The sequence below is a fragment of the Aotus nancymaae genome, unplaced genomic scaffold (genome assembly GCF_030222135.1).
Source record: "Aotus nancymaae isolate 86718 unplaced genomic scaffold, 86718_ANA_hifiasm-v0.15.2.pri h1tg000018l, whole genome shotgun sequence".
Taxonomy (NCBI): Eukaryota; Metazoa; Chordata; class Mammalia; order Primates; family Aotidae; genus Aotus; species Aotus nancymaae.
Genome location: NW_026988430.1, coordinates 9915674 through 9933805, shown reverse-complemented (window position 1 = coordinate 9933805; position 18132 = coordinate 9915674). Strand labels below are relative to the sequence as shown.

General features: G+C 41.9%; 2 protein-coding genes across 2 annotated transcripts in view; both read right to left on the bottom strand.

The window, feature by feature from the left end:
• LOC110569114 (uncharacterized) overlaps nt 1-14011 on the bottom strand; it is a 55129-nt gene extending 41118 nt beyond the window's left edge. The window contains exons 1-2 of the mRNA XM_064378052.1: nt 13846-14011; nt 11098-11641 (exon numbers count right to left, since the gene is read on the bottom strand). Coding sequence (XP_064234122.1) covers nt 11098-11641; nt 13846-14011 — 710 coding nt within the window. The remainder of the gene's footprint in view (nt 1-11097; nt 11642-13845) is intronic.
• A 2861-nt stretch (nt 14012-16872) lies between these two features.
• On the bottom strand, nt 16873-17578 carry LOC135275748 (large ribosomal subunit protein eL19-like). Its single transcript, XM_064378270.1, has one exon. The coding sequence runs from the start codon at nt 17561-17563 to the stop codon at nt 16973-16975; it is 591 nt and encodes a 196-aa protein (XP_064234340.1). The 5' UTR covers nt 17564-17578; the 3' UTR covers nt 16873-16972.
• Nucleotides 17579-18132: the final 554 nt, after the last annotated feature.

The window sequence follows — 18132 nt, the reverse complement described above, 5'->3', positions numbered from 1 at the left end:
CTGTTTATGAACAAACACTGAATATCCTTGAATAGGATTTTCCACATATTCAACAAGTATTCTGGAAGAAAAATTCTTTAAATGGTATTGTTGGTTAAAGGGTATGAGTGATTTGAATTTTTCAACCATGACAATCTGACAGGTAAAGGCTGATATTATTTTAAAACTTTTTTTTTGAGACAGGGTCTCACTCTGTCACCCAGGCTGGGGTGCAGTGGTGCAATCTCAGCTTATTGCAACCGCCATCTACCAGGTTCAAGTGATTTTTCTGCCTCAGCCTCCCGAGTAGCTGGGATTACAGGCACCCGCCACCACGCCCAGCTAATTTTTGTATTTTTAGTAAAGATGGGGTTTCACCGTGTTGTCCAGGCAGGTGTCGAACTTCTGACCTCAAGTAATCCACCCATCTTGGCCTCCCAAAGTGTTGGGATTACAGACATGAGCAACTGCACTCCAGCTTGGGAGACATAGTGAGTCTCTGTCTCAAAAAAAAAAAAAAAAAAAAAAAAAAACTTTTTCTTTTTTTGAAACAGAGTCTCACTATGTCTCCCAGGCTGGAGTGCAGTGGTGCGATCTGAGCTCACTGCAACCTCCGCCTCCCGGGTTCAAGTTAATCTTCTGCCTCGGCCTTTTAAGTAGCTGGGATTACAGGCATAAACCCATGCCCGGCTAATTTTTATAGTTTTAATAGAGATGAGTTTTCACCATGTTGACAGGGCTGGTCTCAAACTCCTGACCTCAGGTGATCCACCAGCCTCGGCCTCCCAAAGTGCTGGGATTACAGGCATGAGCCATACCACACCTGGCTTATTTTAAATTTTTTTAATCAAAGTATAACATTCATACAGAAGAGTACACAACTCATATTTTAAATGTGAAGCTTGATAAATTCTCACTTGTAATCAGCATCCAGATCATAAAAAAGTATAACCAAAATCTCAGAAGCCTCACCTCTGTCCCTGCATCGTCACTACTGTGCAAGGATAGGGTCTCCTAACTTCCAACACCTAAATTTTGCCTGTTTTGAACTTCATATAAATGGGAATATATTACACACCCACAATTTCCAAACTGTGCACCAAGGTGCCGTGGGGCACTACAAGATATTCTTAATTTGAGAGAAACAACATTCAACATCTGCATTTGTTGCATCTGCAATTGTTGCAACTACTAGATTGGTATACTACATTGCTTTCAATGACATCTTTATGAAGCTGTGTTTTCAGTGGTTGCCGTGATAACAAAGTAATATGCAAAAGTCAATAAGGAAGATAAGTTGAGGCTGGACACAGTGGCTCATGCCTGTAATCCCAGCACTTTGGGAGGCTGAGGCAGGCAATCACTTGAGGTCAGGAGTCTGAAACCAGCCTAGCCATGGTGAAACTCAGTCTCTACCGAAAATGTAAAAAATTAGCCAGGTGTGTGGTGCGCACCTGTAATCCCAGCTACCAAGGAGGCTGAGGCAGAGGTTGCAGTGAGCAGAGATCATGCCACTGCTCTCCAGCTTGGGCGACAGAGTGAGACTTCATCTCAAAAAAAAAAAAAAAAAAAAAGATGACAGCGGTGGTATCCGGTCTGATTCCAAGGTTTGAGATGCTGTACACTGCCCAACAAACAAACATCCCATTGGTTAATGTGGTTGTCTAAGAATGAAAGTTTTTTCTTTCAATTCTTGTGCATTTTAAAAAACAGATCTTAAGTTGTTAGGACATAAAGAATATGAAGTTTTTTTGGATTTCATTACTTAATAAACAGAACTGTCAGGTATTTCGTTTAGCCTGAGGTTGCCATGAACCAAGTGTTACAAAGCAAGAAAGTTTAGGAACCTCTGGTATACATTCCTGTGACTGCTTTATTTCACTCAGTATCATTTGCAAGAGTTATTCATATTATTTCAAGTAGTTGTTGTTCATTCATTTTCATTGCATAACATTCTACTATATGATTATCCCACTATTTATTAATATTAATTCTTCTATTGATGGGAATTTGGACAATTTCCACTTTGGGGCTATGATGAATAGTGGTGCTATGAACATTCGTAAGCATATATATCTTGAAGTAGCATTACTGGCTTACAGGGTGTGTTTATGTTCAGTTTTAGTAGGTAATGCTACTTTTCCAAAATGGCATTATCAACTTACATTCCCACTAACAATGTATGAGAGTTTTTTATTTTTCCATATCCTTGTTTACATTTTCATTTTGTCACTGCGACGGGTGTAAGTGAAACAGTACTTCTCTGAAGAGAAAATAAGGTTGAGTTGCTTTCTAAATGTTTGACTAGCCCTTTGAATATTCTCTTTTGGGATGTCTATTTAAGTTCTCTTCATTAAAAACAAAACAAAAACAACCAAAAAAAAAAAAAACCTAAGTATTTTTCTCTGCTCTTTTTTTTTTAAAGACATAGTCTTACTGCGTCGCCAGCCCAGAGTCCAATAGAGCAATCTCAGCTAATTGCAACCTCCACCTCCCAGGTTCAAGCAATTCTCCTGCCTCAGCCTCCCAAGTAGTTGGGATTACAAATGCCTGCCACCATGCCTGGCTAATTTTTTTAATTTTTAGTGGAGATGGGGTTTCACCATGTTGGCCAGACTTGTCTCAAATTCCTGACCTCAGGTGATCCAGCTGCCTCAGCCTCCCAAAGTGATGGGATTACAGGCGTGAGCCACTGTGCCTGGCTTCTTCTCTGCTATTAATGTATAATTCTTTAGGTGTACGATGAGTCCTTTGTCAGATACAGGTACTGCAAATATCTTCTCCCAATCTGTGGCTTGATTTTTCACTTGCTTAATGATATCTTTTGATGAGATGTTCTTGATCTTAACATAGCACCAATTTTTCACACTTTATATTTACCTACTTTGAGATCCTAATTAATCTTTGCTGACATACAGAAATTTTTTTTCTAAAAAGCAGTTCTGTTTTTACACATTTAGATGAGCAATTTATCTGGAAATGACTTTTGTGTGTGGTGTGAGGTAAAGTCAAGATACTTTCTTCCCTGATACAGAAATTAATTGACCAATACCATTAATTTGACTTTCCTTTCCCTATCATAGTGCTGTATCACCTTTATCATAATGTTGATGATAGCATATGTATCAGTCAGTTTCTGGACTGTCCATTTTGATCCACTGGTCTATTTGTCAATCCATGTGCCAATACCATATTATCTTAATGCTTACAGCTAGGTAACAATTAAGTTTAATTCCTCCAGATTTTCTTTCTTCATCATCATGATTCTCTTGCATTTGGCTTCATCTTGCATTTGTATTTGTATTTCAGTTGAGTATCCATTAATGTTCATTGGCCATTCATACTTCCTCTTCTGTAAGCTGGCTGTTCAGGTTTTCAGGACATGAATTAGTTGCCTTAGCTGCCTTTCTCAAACTGATTAGAATTAGATCTTTCTGTATTAGAAAACATGCCCTTCATCTGTCAAATGCTGTCATTTGCAGGTTTTTTTTTTTAAGTGTGCTAACAATTTCTTTCTTTCTTTCTTTCTTTTTTTTTTTTGAGACAGTCTCATTTTGTCTGCAGTGCAATAGCATGATCTTGGCTCATAGCAACCTCCGCATCCTGGGCTCAAGCAATCCTCCCACCTCAGCCTCCCAAGTAACTGGAACTATAGGTATATGCCATCGTGTCTGGCTAATTTTTTATTATTTTTTGGTAGAGACAGCATTTTGCCATGTTACCTAGGCTAGTCTTGAACTCCTAGGATTGGGCAATCTACCTGCCTCGGCCTCTCCAAGTGCTGGGATTATAGGCATGAGCTACCATCCCCACCCTGTACGTGGTTTGTGAGAGACGGAGTCTCACTCTGCCAGGCTGACAGTGGAGTGAAAAGATCACCACTCACTGCAGCCTTGAACCTCCCAGGCCCAAGTGATCCTCCTGAGTAGCTGGGACCATGGGTGCATGCCACCGTGCCTGGCTAAGTTTTAATTTTTTTGTAGAGACAGGGTCTCCCTATGTTTCCCAGGCAGGTCTAGAACTCTTAGCTTCAAGCCATCCACCCAGCTTGACCTCCCAAAGTTCTCAGATTACAGGAGTGAGCCACTGCTCCTGGCTCTCTACTTTTTAATGCATTCCAACACATCGATTTCTTTTTTTCCTTCTGGGTTTAGGTTTCATTCTTAGAAAAGCCTTTTTCATGCCAAGATGGCATTCCAGTGTTGGCAAGATGATAAGACAAGAGGTAAAGATAGATTTTAACATTACTTTTACATTACTTTTTTTTCCTTTGAGACAAGTTCTCACTGTGTTGCCCAGGCTAGCATGCGATGGCATCATCACAGGTCATTGAGTACCCTTGACTTTCCAAGCTTCAAATGATCCTTCCACCTCAACCTCTCAAGCAACTGGGACCACAGACATGCACCACCAAGCCTGAATAATTTTTTTTTTTTTTTTTGTAAGGACAGTGTCTATGTTGCCCAGGCTGGTGTTGAACTCTTGGGCTCAAGCAATTCTCCTGCCTTGGTCTCCCAAAGTGCTGGGATTACAGGTATGAGCCACTGCTCCTGGTCACTTATTTTTATAGTGTTTGACATTTTCATAATTTGCACATTACCTTAAAAATAATTTTTTAGGCCAGGCACAGTGACTCACACCTGTAATCCTAACACTTTGGGGAGCTGAGGCGGGAAGACTGCTTGAGGCTAGGGTTCAAGACCAGTTTGGGGAACAAAGTGAGATATGATTGGTCTCTATGAAAAAAAATTTTTTTAGGTATTTTTGTTGCTATCTCCTACAAGAAGGAGAAAAAAACTTTTTAATTAACTAGGTGTGGTGGCATACACCTGTAGTTCTAGCTACTCAGGAGGATGAGGCAGAAGGATCATTTGGGGCCAGGAGTTCAACACTGCAGTAAGTTATGATTATGCCACTGCACTACAGCCTGGGAGACAGAGGGAGGCCTTGTCTCTTAAAAAAGAAAGAAAAACAATTTCTCTAAAGAAGAAATTTCAGTCATTTCCCATTCCAAAATATTGACCCAATAATTTCTTCTGATACTTTTATAATTTCAGTAGCCAAATTTAATCTTTGTTTTTTGTTTTGAGACAAGGTCTCACCCTGTCACCCAGGCTAGGGTATGGTGGTGCAATGACAGCTCACTGCAACCTCAGCCTCCTGGGCTCAAGCAATCCTACTGCCTCAGGCTCCTGAGTAGCTGAGACTATAGGCATGCAACACCACACACAGCTAATGTTTTCTTTTTTGTAGAGATGGGATCTCACTATGTTACCCAGGCTGGTCTCAAACTCCTGGACTCAAGCAAAATCCTCCCACCATGGCCTCCAAAGTGCTGAGATTACAGACAGGAGCCACCATGCTTGGCCATCAGTGAATTTTTTAAAATTCTCAGAAAACTGAATGTTGGTTCAAGCTGTATATAGCTATACAAATACAGAGAAAAAGAAAAAAATTAACTCTCATCCTAAATCAGAACCTAATTAGTACGGTTTTCAGCATGATATTTATTTTTATTTTGTTTTTTCTTTTCAGCATGATACTTTAAATAATTTTTTAAAAAATCATTAAGGAGGCTGGGTGCAGTGGCTCACTCCTGTAATCCTAGCACTTTGGGAAGCAAAGGCTGGCAGATCACTTAAGGTCAAGAGTTCAAGACCAGCCTAGCTAACATGGTGAAACCCCCATCTCTACTACAAATGCAAAAATTAGCTGGGCGTGGTGGCAGGTGCCTGTAATACCAGCTACTCGAGAGGTTGAGGCAGAAGAATCACTTGAACCCGGGAGGCAGAGGTTGCAGTGAGCCGAGACTGTGCCACTGCACTACAGCCTGGGCAACAGAGCGAGACTGTTTTTTAAAAAAAATCAAGATTGTGAACATAATAAATAGGACACATTACTGAAACACTTCACCTAGGTAAAGCTTAACTGCATGGCATACTTTGTATTTGGAACAAAACACAAAATAGACCTTCAGCAGTTAAAATAAAAAGATCATAAACTTCATTTTATTAAAGAGATGGAGTCTCACCACATTGCCCCGGCCAGTCTTGAACTCTTGGACTCAAGAGACCCTCCCAGCTCAGCCTCCCAAACTGCTGGGATTATAGGTGTGAGCTATCATGCCTGACCATAAACTTCATTCTTTAGAATAAGAATGCAGCCCCCTGTCTATTTTCTTTCACTCTGTATAGAGTTCTACAATTCTTTTTTAAAGAGACGAGGTCTCACTGTGTTGCCCAGGCTGAAGTGCAGTATTCACAGGCACAACGACAGCTAGCACACTACAACCTCCAACTTCTGGGCTCAAACCATCCTCCTGCCTCAGATTCCTCGGTAGCTAGGATGGGACTACAGGCATGTATCACTGCATCTGGCTTACAATTCTTTCACTTCATCTTATCTGCTTTTATACCAAAATGGTTGGAGAGAAAACTTTCAGAATCCAAGCCACTACAATCGTATGCCACCTAACATTTTGGTCAACAACCAACTGCATATACAAAGGTGGTCCCATAAGATTTTAACAGAACTGAAAAGTTCCTATTGCCTAGTGACATTGCAGTCCAATTACTTTATCTTTTAACAGTAATTTAGAGTAGTCTAAGTATACACTGTTCATAATATCTACAGTAGTGTACAGTGATGTCCTAGGCCTTCACATTCACTCACCACCTACTCACTGACTTACCAAAGCAACTTTCAGTCCCAAAAGCTCCATTTATGTTAAGTGCCCCATACAGGTGTACCATTTCTTATCTTTTATACTGCATTTTTACTGTAACTTTTCTATGTTTAGATCAAGCTTGCCCAACACACAGCCAGCGGGCTACATGTGGCCCAGGACAGCTTTCAGTTACACTTTTTGTTTTTCCTTTTTGTGAAGAATGGGGTCTCGCTATCTCACCCAGGCAGGTCTCAAACTCCTGGGCTCAAGCTATCTTCCTGCCTCTGTCTCCAGAAGAGCTGTGATTACAGGCATGAGCCATCACACCTGGCCCCGAGGACAGCTTTGAATACGACCCAACAGAAATCCATAAACTTTCTTAAAACATTATGAGTTGTTTTTCCTTTTTTCTTTCCCCTCAGCTTATCAGCTATCGTTAGTGTATTTTATGTGTGGCCCAAGACAATTTATCTTCTTCCAACATGGCCCAGGGAAGCCAAAAGATTGGACACTCCTGGTTTAGATACAGACATACTTACTACTATGTTACAACTGCCTACAGTACTCAGTAAAGTAAGAACACTGTACAAGTTTGTAGCCTAACAGCAATAGGCTATCCCATATAACCTAGGTGTGCAGTAGACTTTACCATCTAGGCTTACATATCTAGGCTTGTGTAAGTATACTCTCTGACATTCCCGATGTTCCCACAAGCATGAAATTGCCTAACAATGCATTTCTCAGAACGTATCCCTGTCATTAAGCAACACATGACTGTATTTTGTAGGGTACTGATTTTTATTGAACTGTCAATTCTTTTACATATTTTTAGTCACCTTTCCTTCTCATACATCTCAGTAGCCATTCCCAACTTCTGTTTAGACTTCCTACATAAAAGCTACCACTCCTACCACTCACCCTCAGCAAATGAACTCACCTCCTAATTCGTTACAATCATTCTTACAAACTTATCTATATTCATGACTTGTTTTGAGGTAGGGTCTCCCTTTGTTGCCCAGGCTGGAGTGCAGTAGCACAAACTTTACTGCCTGCTCTGACCTCCTGGACTCAAACAATCCTCTCACCTCAGCCTCCAAGTAGCTGGGATGACAGGCATGCACCATCATACCTGGATAATTTTTTCTACTTTTTTTTTTAGAGACGGGGTCTCACTATGTTGCCTAGGCTGGTCTTGAACTCCTGGGCTCAAGTGATCCTCCTGCTTCAGCCTTCCAAGTGTTGGGATTACAGGTGTGAGCCCCGTGCCTTTATATCTTTAATTATTTCCTTCTGATCTTAGAAGAAAAGTTCTTTCCCCAACTCCAATATAAGGATAATACCTTAATTTAGGTATCGTGAAGGAGGAAAGACCAAAAATGGGCAAGACACATCAACTCATGGTCCTGCTCAGGGACCTTGCTCCATAACTTATTTCCCATCTCACTTGGATATTCAAGCTCACTCTCTTGGTTTCTGCCATTCAGCCAACAAATATATTGTAATGTCTTCCATTCTTTAAAAAAAAAAAAAAAAAAAGATAAAATACTTCATATTTTACCCTATTTATCAACTCCTCTCTCCCTTCCCTGCTTATGGAGCAGTCAACATTCCTACTTCTTTACCTTCCATTCATTTCATAACCCCATCTCCTAATGCTTTATGACTGTGCCTTTATCTGAAGCTATTACAAAAATTAACACAGTCATACTGTACTACACCAAACAAGCAGAATGGGGAAATTTTTGACTCCACAAATACTACAATTTTGTCTATGACTATGCCTACTGATGGAAATTTGGACTGCAAGAGAGATGTAGTGATGAGTTTCTCCTTGGCTTTAAAGTGGAGAAAAATGGCAACTGTAAATAGTAAACCTTCCTAAAATTTTCACGAGTTGGGCAGAGGATTAGTGTATTATATTTATGTGTGCGATTATACTGCTTTAAAAAGTTTCTCCAGCCTGGGCAATGTAGCAAGACCTCATCTATACTAAAAATAAATAAATAAAAAAAAATTAGTTAGGTGTGGGTAGCATGAACCTGTAGTCCCAGCTACTCAGGAGGCTGAGATGGGAAGATTGCTTAAACCCAGGGGTTCAAGGTTGCAGTGAGCTATGATCACCACTGCACTCCAGCCTGGGCAACAGAGCAAGATCTTGTCTCCACACAAAAAAAGTTTCTTATACTTATGTGTTAATACAGTGTTTAAAAGGAAGAAAAGCCAGGTGTGGTGGCACATGCCTGTAGGCTGAGGCAGGAGGATAGCTTGAGTCCAGGAGCTCAAGACCCCAAGCCTGGGCAAAATAGCGAGACCCCCATCTCCCTCTTTTTTTTTTTTAATTTTAATAAGAAGAATAATTTCTTCTTATATCTCCACTAAAGACTAGAATAGATTCCTGGGATTGACTTTCACTCTACTTCTATGGAAGCTAATAAAAAAATTAGTGTTATAATATCTTTCACGAAAAGAATCTACTATGTTAAGATAGGTACCTAAGTAAAAAAGCAAGGAACTCAGGAACTAAATATCAGGCTTAAGACCTTAATTAAATTACTGAACTTTCTCACCAATAAAGCAGGGTAATACTGTACTCTACTTCAGAAGTACAGTTTAATTCTGAAGATTAAACAAGATAACATATATAAAAGCACTTAACACAGTTACAGGCACATGTAATACTTCCTTCATCTTAGCACAGTGCCATACTCCCAATAAGCATACAACTATTAAGAAGTAAAAGTGTACCAAAAAGGAGCGATATTAAAACTGTGTGAACTACGTCAAACAGAAATTCTGACAAAAGCACCGTCTGTTTGTACTAACAATTTTCAAATGAAAAGCTTCAATTAGAGGTGAAAGTTACTAGAAGACATTCAAGTATTTTGAGCGAATTCAACTATACTTTGATCACATTCCCAATAATTTCTTCTGAAGAGATTACATATGAGGTACAAGATAACATATGATTTAATAAAATGGACAGAGAGCACAAACAAAGTTGCAGTCTCCCAGACTGAGAAAGACAAATCTAATTTGTCCTTCCTGCAGGGGACTGTACCTTGAATGAACAAAATTTCCTTAGATATACACAGAAGAAAATCAATGTATCAAAGGGATTAAGAATAAAGGAAGCTTTTTTCCTAAATCCAAAATAATAATATGCATGACCTAAACGAATCTTCTCCAAGTATTTAGGGGGGAAACTCCACTTTAATTGTTAGAATTGGTGCAAAGCAGCTGGATTTAGCAGAATGCAGCCCATCAACTGCTAATTCTGAAAATATATATATATATATATATATTTTCTAGGGGTGGAGAAAGCAGGCAATCTTCCCAATAAAACAATTGCCATAAACTGTACCTACATAAGAACATACACATCTGTCAAAATATCAGTTTACACTGTTAAAGCCAAACTACAGATCAAGAAGAAGTATTTAAGATCTAAAAAATAAATTACGTGCTACTTCTGGTCACATTTTGCATGGGTGGCTACTGGAGACTAAGAGTTATGGACGCGGATTCAAGACAAGGAGGACTGAATAATAAATCCAGTGTTCACATTCAAATGTGGGGGAGAGAAGAGGCAGGCTCTGAGTTCATGAAGTTCTCCACACTCTCAAAACAGTGCAAAAATAGTCCACATCTAAGGACATTTACCCTTGAAACTCCTTGGAGAGTGGCTTGGAGACTTTCTGTTCAGATTTTTGAGAGGGAGCAATTTAAGAATGCTGCAAGATTGCAACTTTCAAACACAGGAACATAATCGAAAGTATTTTTTTGATCTCTCCCTGTCCTCTTCAAACAGTTGATCTGCGCTCCCATCTTCAAAAACTCCCAATTTAACTGCAAGTATAAACCTTTTCCTCTCCCACACAAAAAAATCAAAGCTTTAAAGAATATGCAAATAAAACACACAGATTATTTCCAATAATCCCCAACTCCTTCCCAATTGGGAAAAGAAAGGAGAAACGAAGGAACACGAGGCAAAAAACCAAAACACTAGGGGAAGGAAGGCGGTGAGATAAGAAAGTACGAAGGGGTCGGGGGAGGAGCAGGGAAAAAAGTCTAGCTGATGCTGACACTTAATAGGAAGGAGAGGGTGGAAAATATCCTGAAGATACAGGCTAGAAGGAAAGGGCTAGGTGGGGCAGGGGCGCGATAGAGGAAGTCCACGCAAACGGCCTACCCAAGAGGGTCACTGTGTAGAAGGCAACACCAAAAGGGGCAAGACTCCTCAGGAAGATCATTTCAAGGCCCCAAAGCTTAACAGACAGGGCATGGGGAGACAAGGTGCTTCTCAACTGGCAACGCGGACACCGCATCAGACGTTTTGGGAAGCAAGCCTACTGCGAGGGGTGAGGGGTTAACTGCGGGGGTTCGCAGACGTGGAAGGGGGTGCGGACCCCGGGGTTGTGGGCGGAGAGCAGAGAGCAGGCCCCGGCGCATACCTTGTAGTAAACATCGAACTGGATGTTTTCGGGCAAGGAGCGGATGTCTCGGCGGGAGCGGATGTAGTTGTCCACGACAGCGGAGACGGCGGTGTTATAGAGTCTCTGGGATCCACTCTAGTTCCACGGCCGCCATCTTCCTTCCCTCCTCCTCCGCCTCCTCCGCCTCCTCCTCCCGAAGGTCCCCGCCTCTCTCCGTAGCGAACCCCTCTGCGGCCCCGGAGGATTCGGAGGGCCGGTGGCAGCCACGCGGGCGCACGGCAGAAGGCACGGCTGCCCTGCCTCCGGGGGCGAACTGAGGGACGGCGGCAGCGGACGCAGCCCCGGGTAAAAAGTGGTACCGAGAACAGCGGCCGGCCAGGCCAAAGCCTCACAGTCCCGGTTAGAGAGAAACCCAGGTTCCGTCCCACCGCCGATCTCTGCAGGGGCGGGGCTGCGTGTGAGGCGTCATGACGTAAGCGCACGCCGACGCCCCGAAGGGGAGGAATGCGGCAGGCGGAAAACTTAGGAAGAGCTGGATGCCTCCCACGGAGAGCGTCGTTTCCTAGTGGCCGGGGAGTGGAGTGGAGTGTATAGGGGTAGACTTTTCACACAGGGGACAAATTATCACACGATATTTGTACCCCCCGTTCCGAGTCATTCTGGCGCATCGGTTACTTCAGCAGGTTCTCTGCGTCACGGACTCTTTTGAGGCTCAGGTAAAAGTTTGGATCGTCTCCCCACAAACGAGCAAAATTATCTGTACATTGAAAATTGTGCATTGAGAAAATTCACATTACTCTAGAATTAGATTGCAGTTCCTAATCCAAGTTAAGAACCCGCGGTCCCGGAACTAGGGGTAACTACAGAAGAGAGACTTACTTTTCTTTGTATAATTATTTGCACCGTTTTAACTTTTTGACCATGTTTCTTTATCCAAATAAAGTTTCCGAAAAAAGAAAACTCCTGCCCCAGAACTTAGTAGGAAGGCTAGCTTGACTATGGAATTACAAATAATAGTAAGAGAAAAAAGGCTAAGTGATGGCCGTGATAGGACTTAATGGTATTCCAATTCCCAGAGTTACAGTGGCGGCTTCAGGGGATTGTTGAATAATTGGAAGTACTTGTTTCAGCTTCTTTCCTTCCCAGCGTGAACATCTGCTGTTTCTGTAACTTAATTTTCTAAGTCTGCAATTTCAAGAATCTGATGTAACATCTTTCCGTTCTAGGAATTTAACATGGAAATTATTGGCCATAGTGTTGGTGAGACTATCAAACTCATAGTCACTCTTACAATGTAAGTCCTGAAAACAGCGATAATAATGTCCTCATGGACATTTAGAGATAAAAGAAGCGGAAAGAGTTTTTTTCGGTTTACCCTTCACCTAGTACTTAAGTGTTAAATGGTTAAATAATTCCACAAAAAAGAAACATTTAATTTTCAGTCTATATAAATTCTTCCTCTATAATCTATGAACATAGGAAAGCTGTGAATGGCCTCAGGATCAGATTGCTAGATTTAGCAAGTAAAAAAAATACAAATGCCCAGTCACACCTTAATGTGAGATAAACAAATAGTTTTGAAATGTAAGTATGGTCCATGTAGTAGTTTGGCTCATGCCTTCAGTTCAGTCAGCAAATCCTTCATCACTTCTTAGACGCTGGTGCTTTTGAAGCTCAGGATTCCTGCCCCACAAAAAAAGAATGATTATCTATTATCTCTACAAATATTACAGGGGACAAGCTTATACTAAAAACTTATTTGTGACCAGCCTGAGCAACATAGCAAGACTGCCATCTCTACAAAAAAATTTAAAAATAGCCAGGTGTGGTGGCGTGCACCTGTAGTCCTAGCTACTTAGGAGACTGAGGCAGGAGGATTACTTGAGCCCAGGATGTTGAGGCTGCAGTGAGCCATGATCATGCCACTGCACTCCAGCCTGGGTGACAGAATGAGACCCTATCTCAAAAAACAGCAAAAAACTTTGTTGTTCATCTGAAATTCACATTTAACTGGACATCTGTATTTTATCCAGCAACCCTACCTCAAGGGATCCATGAATCCCCTGAAATGAATGCACATGTTATTGAACATTTTGGCTAAATCAGGACCTGTAGTAAGGTCCTGTAAACAGGTAAAGGTATGTCAGACACACATATTGATTGCTGTGTAAACCTTAAATGCTGAGTATATTAGTTCATTTACACACTGCTGATAAAGACATACCCAAGACTCGGCGATTTACTAAAGAAAGAGGTTTATTGGGCTTACAGTTCCTCATGGCTGAGGAGGCCTCACAATCATGGCAGAGGGCAAGGAGGAGCAAGTCACATCTTATGTGAATGGCAGCAGGCAAAGAGAGGCAAGCAAAAGGGGTTTCTCCTTATAAAACCATGAGATCTCGTGAGACTTATTCACTACTATGAGAACAGTATGGGAGAAACCACACCCATGATTCAGTGATCTCCCACTGGGTCCCTCCCACAACACGTGGCAATTATCAGAGTACAATTCAAGATGAGATGTGGCTGGGGACACAGAGCCAAACCGTATCACTGAGTTAGACATTAAAAAATGTGTGTAGTCATGAAGGGGACTCTGGATGAAAGGGCCTCTTGATCCCTTCTTCACTGCTTTCAGATTGAAAGTTATTCAGATGTGTGTGATGGACTAGGAGGTCCTGAGAAGGACTTAGTCCTGGCAGTATTCATCACCTTCTAATTGAAGAGCCCTTGGGCCCTAAATAACCGGCAGATGTACCCAGGTACTACGCTGTGGACCTCGGGTGATCCTCTGAGACTTGCTGGCTTCAGGTACCAGCATGGCCACGGAGGGGTAGAGCACCAAGTGGGCCCTTGGGGTTCCTGATTCCAGGTCTTGACTCTTAAATGGCATTTCTGACCTGCCCTGGTCCAGAGTAGAGCCCACTGCCATGACGGGTGAGTCTCTGGCCAGACATCATTCACCACACACTGGCTTGAGAGCCCCTGGGCCTTAAGGAAACATTGGTGGTAGTCTGGCAAGTACTTCCCATGGCTTGTGGTGGTGGTGGTGGCTACAGAGTGAGGCTAGTCTCCCTTTGGAAAGGAAAAGGAAGAGTAGAAAGGACTGTGTCTTATGGTTTGAGAGCCAGCTCAGCTGCAGTACCATAGAACACCAGGTAGACTTCTAACATTTTTTACTCTAGTCCCTGACTCCTGCACAGTACGTCTGGATCTACCTAGGGCCTGGGGGAACTTGCCACCTTGAAGGGAAAGACAAACACCTGGCTAGCTCTGCCACCTGCTAATTGTAGAGCCCCAGGGCCTTGAGTGAACATAGGCAGTAGCCAGGGAGTGGTTACAGCAGGTCTTGGGTGAGACCCAATGCTATGTTGGCTTCAGCTCTAACCCAGTGCAGTCATAGTGGTGGTGGCCACAGGGGTACTTCTGTCACTCCACTACCAGCTTTATGTGGCTCAGGACAGAGAGAAATTCCATTCATTGGGGAGAAAGTAAGGTAAGAGTACAAGAGTCTCTGGTAATCCAGAGAATTTCTCCCAGATGCTGTCCTTGACCATCAAGGTTGTAAGAGTCTGCAAGAACTTCAAAGAACTACAGTGTTACTGGGTTTGGAGTAAACCCCGCCTACCCCCTCCACCAGCTCCAGACAGCTTAGCACAGAGAGAGAGACTTCGCGTATTTAAGGAATGTAAGGGAAGAGAACAAGAGTTTCTGCCTGGTAATCCATGGAATTCCTTTGGATCTTACCCAAGAACACCAAGGTGGTGCCTCTACAAGTCTGCAAGAACACAGCACTACTGGGCTTGGGATACCCCCTAAAGCAGATACAGCTTAGATCACAGCACTGAAGTCCTTTGAAATATCTGGAAAGCCTTCCCGAGAAGGACAAATACAAACAAGCCCAGACAGTGAAGACTCTGATAATACCCAACTCTTCAATGCCCAGACACTAAAGAACATCTACTAGCGTCAGTACCATCCAGGAAAACATAACTTAACCAAATGAACTAAAGAAGCCACTAGAGACCAATTCTGGAGAAACAGAAATATATAAACTTTCAGACAGAGAATGCAAAATAGCCATGTTGAAGAAACTCAAAGAAATTCAAGATAACAGAAGGAAGGAATTCAGAATTCTATCAGATAAACTTAACAAATAAATTGAAATAATTAAAGAGCAGAAATTCTGGAGCTGAAAAATGTAATCAGAATCTTTTTTTTTTTTTTTTTTTGAGACAAGGTCACACTCTGTTACCCAGGATGGAGTGCAGTGACATGATGTTAGCTCACTGCAGCCTCAACCTCACAGGTGTAAGCAATCGTCCCACCTCAGTCCCTTGAGTAGCTAAGACTAAAGGTGTACATACACCACCATGCATGGCTTGTATTTTTTTGGAGAGATAGGGTTTTGCTGTGTTGTCCAGGCTGGTCTTGAGCTCCTGGGCTCAAATGATCTATCTGCCTCAGCCTCTCAAAGTTCTGGGATTACAGGTGTGAGGCACCACACCCAGCCCAGAGTCTTGTAATAGCAGAATTGTTCAAGCAGAAGAAAGAATTAGTGAGCCTGAGACCAGCTATTTGAAAATACAGTCAAGCTGGGTGCAGTGGCTCATGCCTGTAATCCCAGCACTTTGGGAGGCTGAGGTGGGCAGATCACCTGAGGTCCGGAGTTCAAGACCAGCCTGACCAACATGGAGAAAACCTGTCTCAACTAAAAATACAAAATTAGCTGGGCATGATGGCACATGCCTGTAATCCCAGCTACTTGGAAGGCTGAGGCAGGAGAATTGCTTGAACCTGGGAGGCTGAGGTTGTGGTGAGCCGAGATCACGCCATCGCACTCCAGCCTGGACAACAAGAGCAAAACTGCAACTCAAAAAAAAGAAAAAAAAAGAAAAGAAAAGAAAAAGAAAATACACAGAGGAGACAAGAAGGAATAAAAAACAATGAAGCATGCCTACAGGATCTAGAAAATAGCCTCAAAAGGGCAAATCTAAGAGTTATTGGCCTTACAGAGGAGGTGGAGAAAGAGATAAGGGTAGAAAGTTTATTCAAAGGGAGAACAACTGAGAATCCCCCAAACGCAGAGAAAGATATCAATATCCAAGTACAAGAAAGTTATAGAACACCAAGCAGATTTAACTGAAAGAAGACTATTTAAGGCATTTAATAGTCAAACTCCCAAAGGTAGAGGATAAGTAAAGGTTTCCCTGACAAAAACTGAGGAATTTCAACACCAGACCTGTCCTTCAAGAAATGCTAAAGGGAGTCTTCAGTGAGAAAGAAAAAGACATTAATGAGCAATGAGAAATCATCTGAAGGTACAAAATCACTGGTAATAGTGATTTTGATAAAGATAATAGAAAAACACAGAACATTATAACACTGTAACTGTGGTGTAGAAACTACTTGTGCTAAGCAGAAAGACTAAATGATGAACCAATCAAAAATAATAACTATGACAACTTTTCAAGGCATAGACTATAAAATAAGATAGAAATAACAAAAGTTTAAAAATGGGGATGAAGTTAAGATGTAGAGTTTATTGGTTTCTTTTCACTTGTTTGTTTATGAAAATAGTGTTAAGTTGTTATCAGAGTATAATAATGGTTTATAAGATAGTATTTGCAAGCCTCATGGTAGCCTCAAACCAAAAAACATACAATGGGTACACAAAAAATAAAAATAAACTAAATAATATTATCAGAGAAAATCACTTTCACTAGAGGAAAACATAGGAAGGAAACAAGGAAGACCACAAAACAATTAGAAAAATAAATTGACAGGAATAAGTTCTTTTTTTTTTTTTTTTTAGCAGATAAAGGCTCATTTTATTTTAATGGCTGATCTGTGTAATCACGGAGGCCAGTAGGTACAGACAAAGGGGGAGCTTTTATTCCTTGGTTTCTTCCTCCTTGGACAAAGTCTTGATGATCTCCTCATTTTTGGCCTGGAGGTGCTCTTCACGGCGCTTGCATGCTTCCTTGGTCTTAGACCTGCGGGCCTCAGCCTGGTCAGCCAGGAGCTTCTTGCGGGCCTCGTCTGCCTTCAGCTTGTGGATGTGTTCCAGGAGAATCTGCTTGTTTTTGAACACATTCCCCTTCACCTTCAGGTACAGGCTGTGATACATGTGGCGATCAGTTTTCTTAGATTCCCGGTATCTTCTGAGCAGCCGGCGCAGAATCCTCATTCTCCTCATCCATGTGACCCTCTCTGGCATTCGGGCATTGGCTGTACCCTTACGCTTACCTATGCCCATGTGCCTGCCCTTCCGGCGGGCCAAGGTGTTTTTCTGGCAGCGAGCCCGGGAATGGACTGTCACAGGCTTGCAGATGATCAGCCCATCTTCGATCAGCTTCTGGATCTGCTGACACGAGTTAGCACTGGCGATTTCATTGGTCTCATTTGGGTCCAACCAGACCTTCTTCTTGCCACAGCGGAGGACACTAGAGGTGAGCCTCTTCTGAAGCCTGAGCATATTCATGGCTGCCAGGAATAAGTTCTTATCAATAGTAACATTGAATGTAAATGGACTAAACTCTTCAATAAAAAGACACAGAGTGGCTGAATGGATGAAAAAACAAGACCCATTGATCTGCTGCCTATAAGAAACACTACACCTGTAAAGACACACATAAACTAAAAATAAGAGGTTGGAAAAAGTTATTCCATGCCAATGGAAACCAAAAAAAGAGCAGGACTAGTCAATGGGATATCATCTCACTACAGTTAAAATGGCTTATATCCAAAAGACAGACAAAAACAAATGCTGGCAAAGATGTGGAGAAAAGGGAACCCTCATACACCATTGGTGGGAATGTAAACTCATACAACCACTTTGGAGAATCGTTTGGAGGTTCCTCAAAAAACTACAACTAGAGCTACCATATGATTCAGCAATCCCACTGCTGGGTATAGACCCAAAAGAAAGGAAATCAGTATTTCAAAGAGATACCTACACTCATGTTTGTTGCAGCATTGTTCACAATAGCTAAGATTAGATTTGGAAGCAACCCAAGTGTTCATCAACAGATGAATGGATAAAGAAAATGG

Excerpts from the sequence above, each read along its gene's own strand:
- LOC135275748 (XM_064378270.1), bottom strand. The coding sequence starts at position 17,563 with ATGAATATGCTCAGGCTTCAGAAGAGGCTCACCTCTAGTGTCCTCCGC.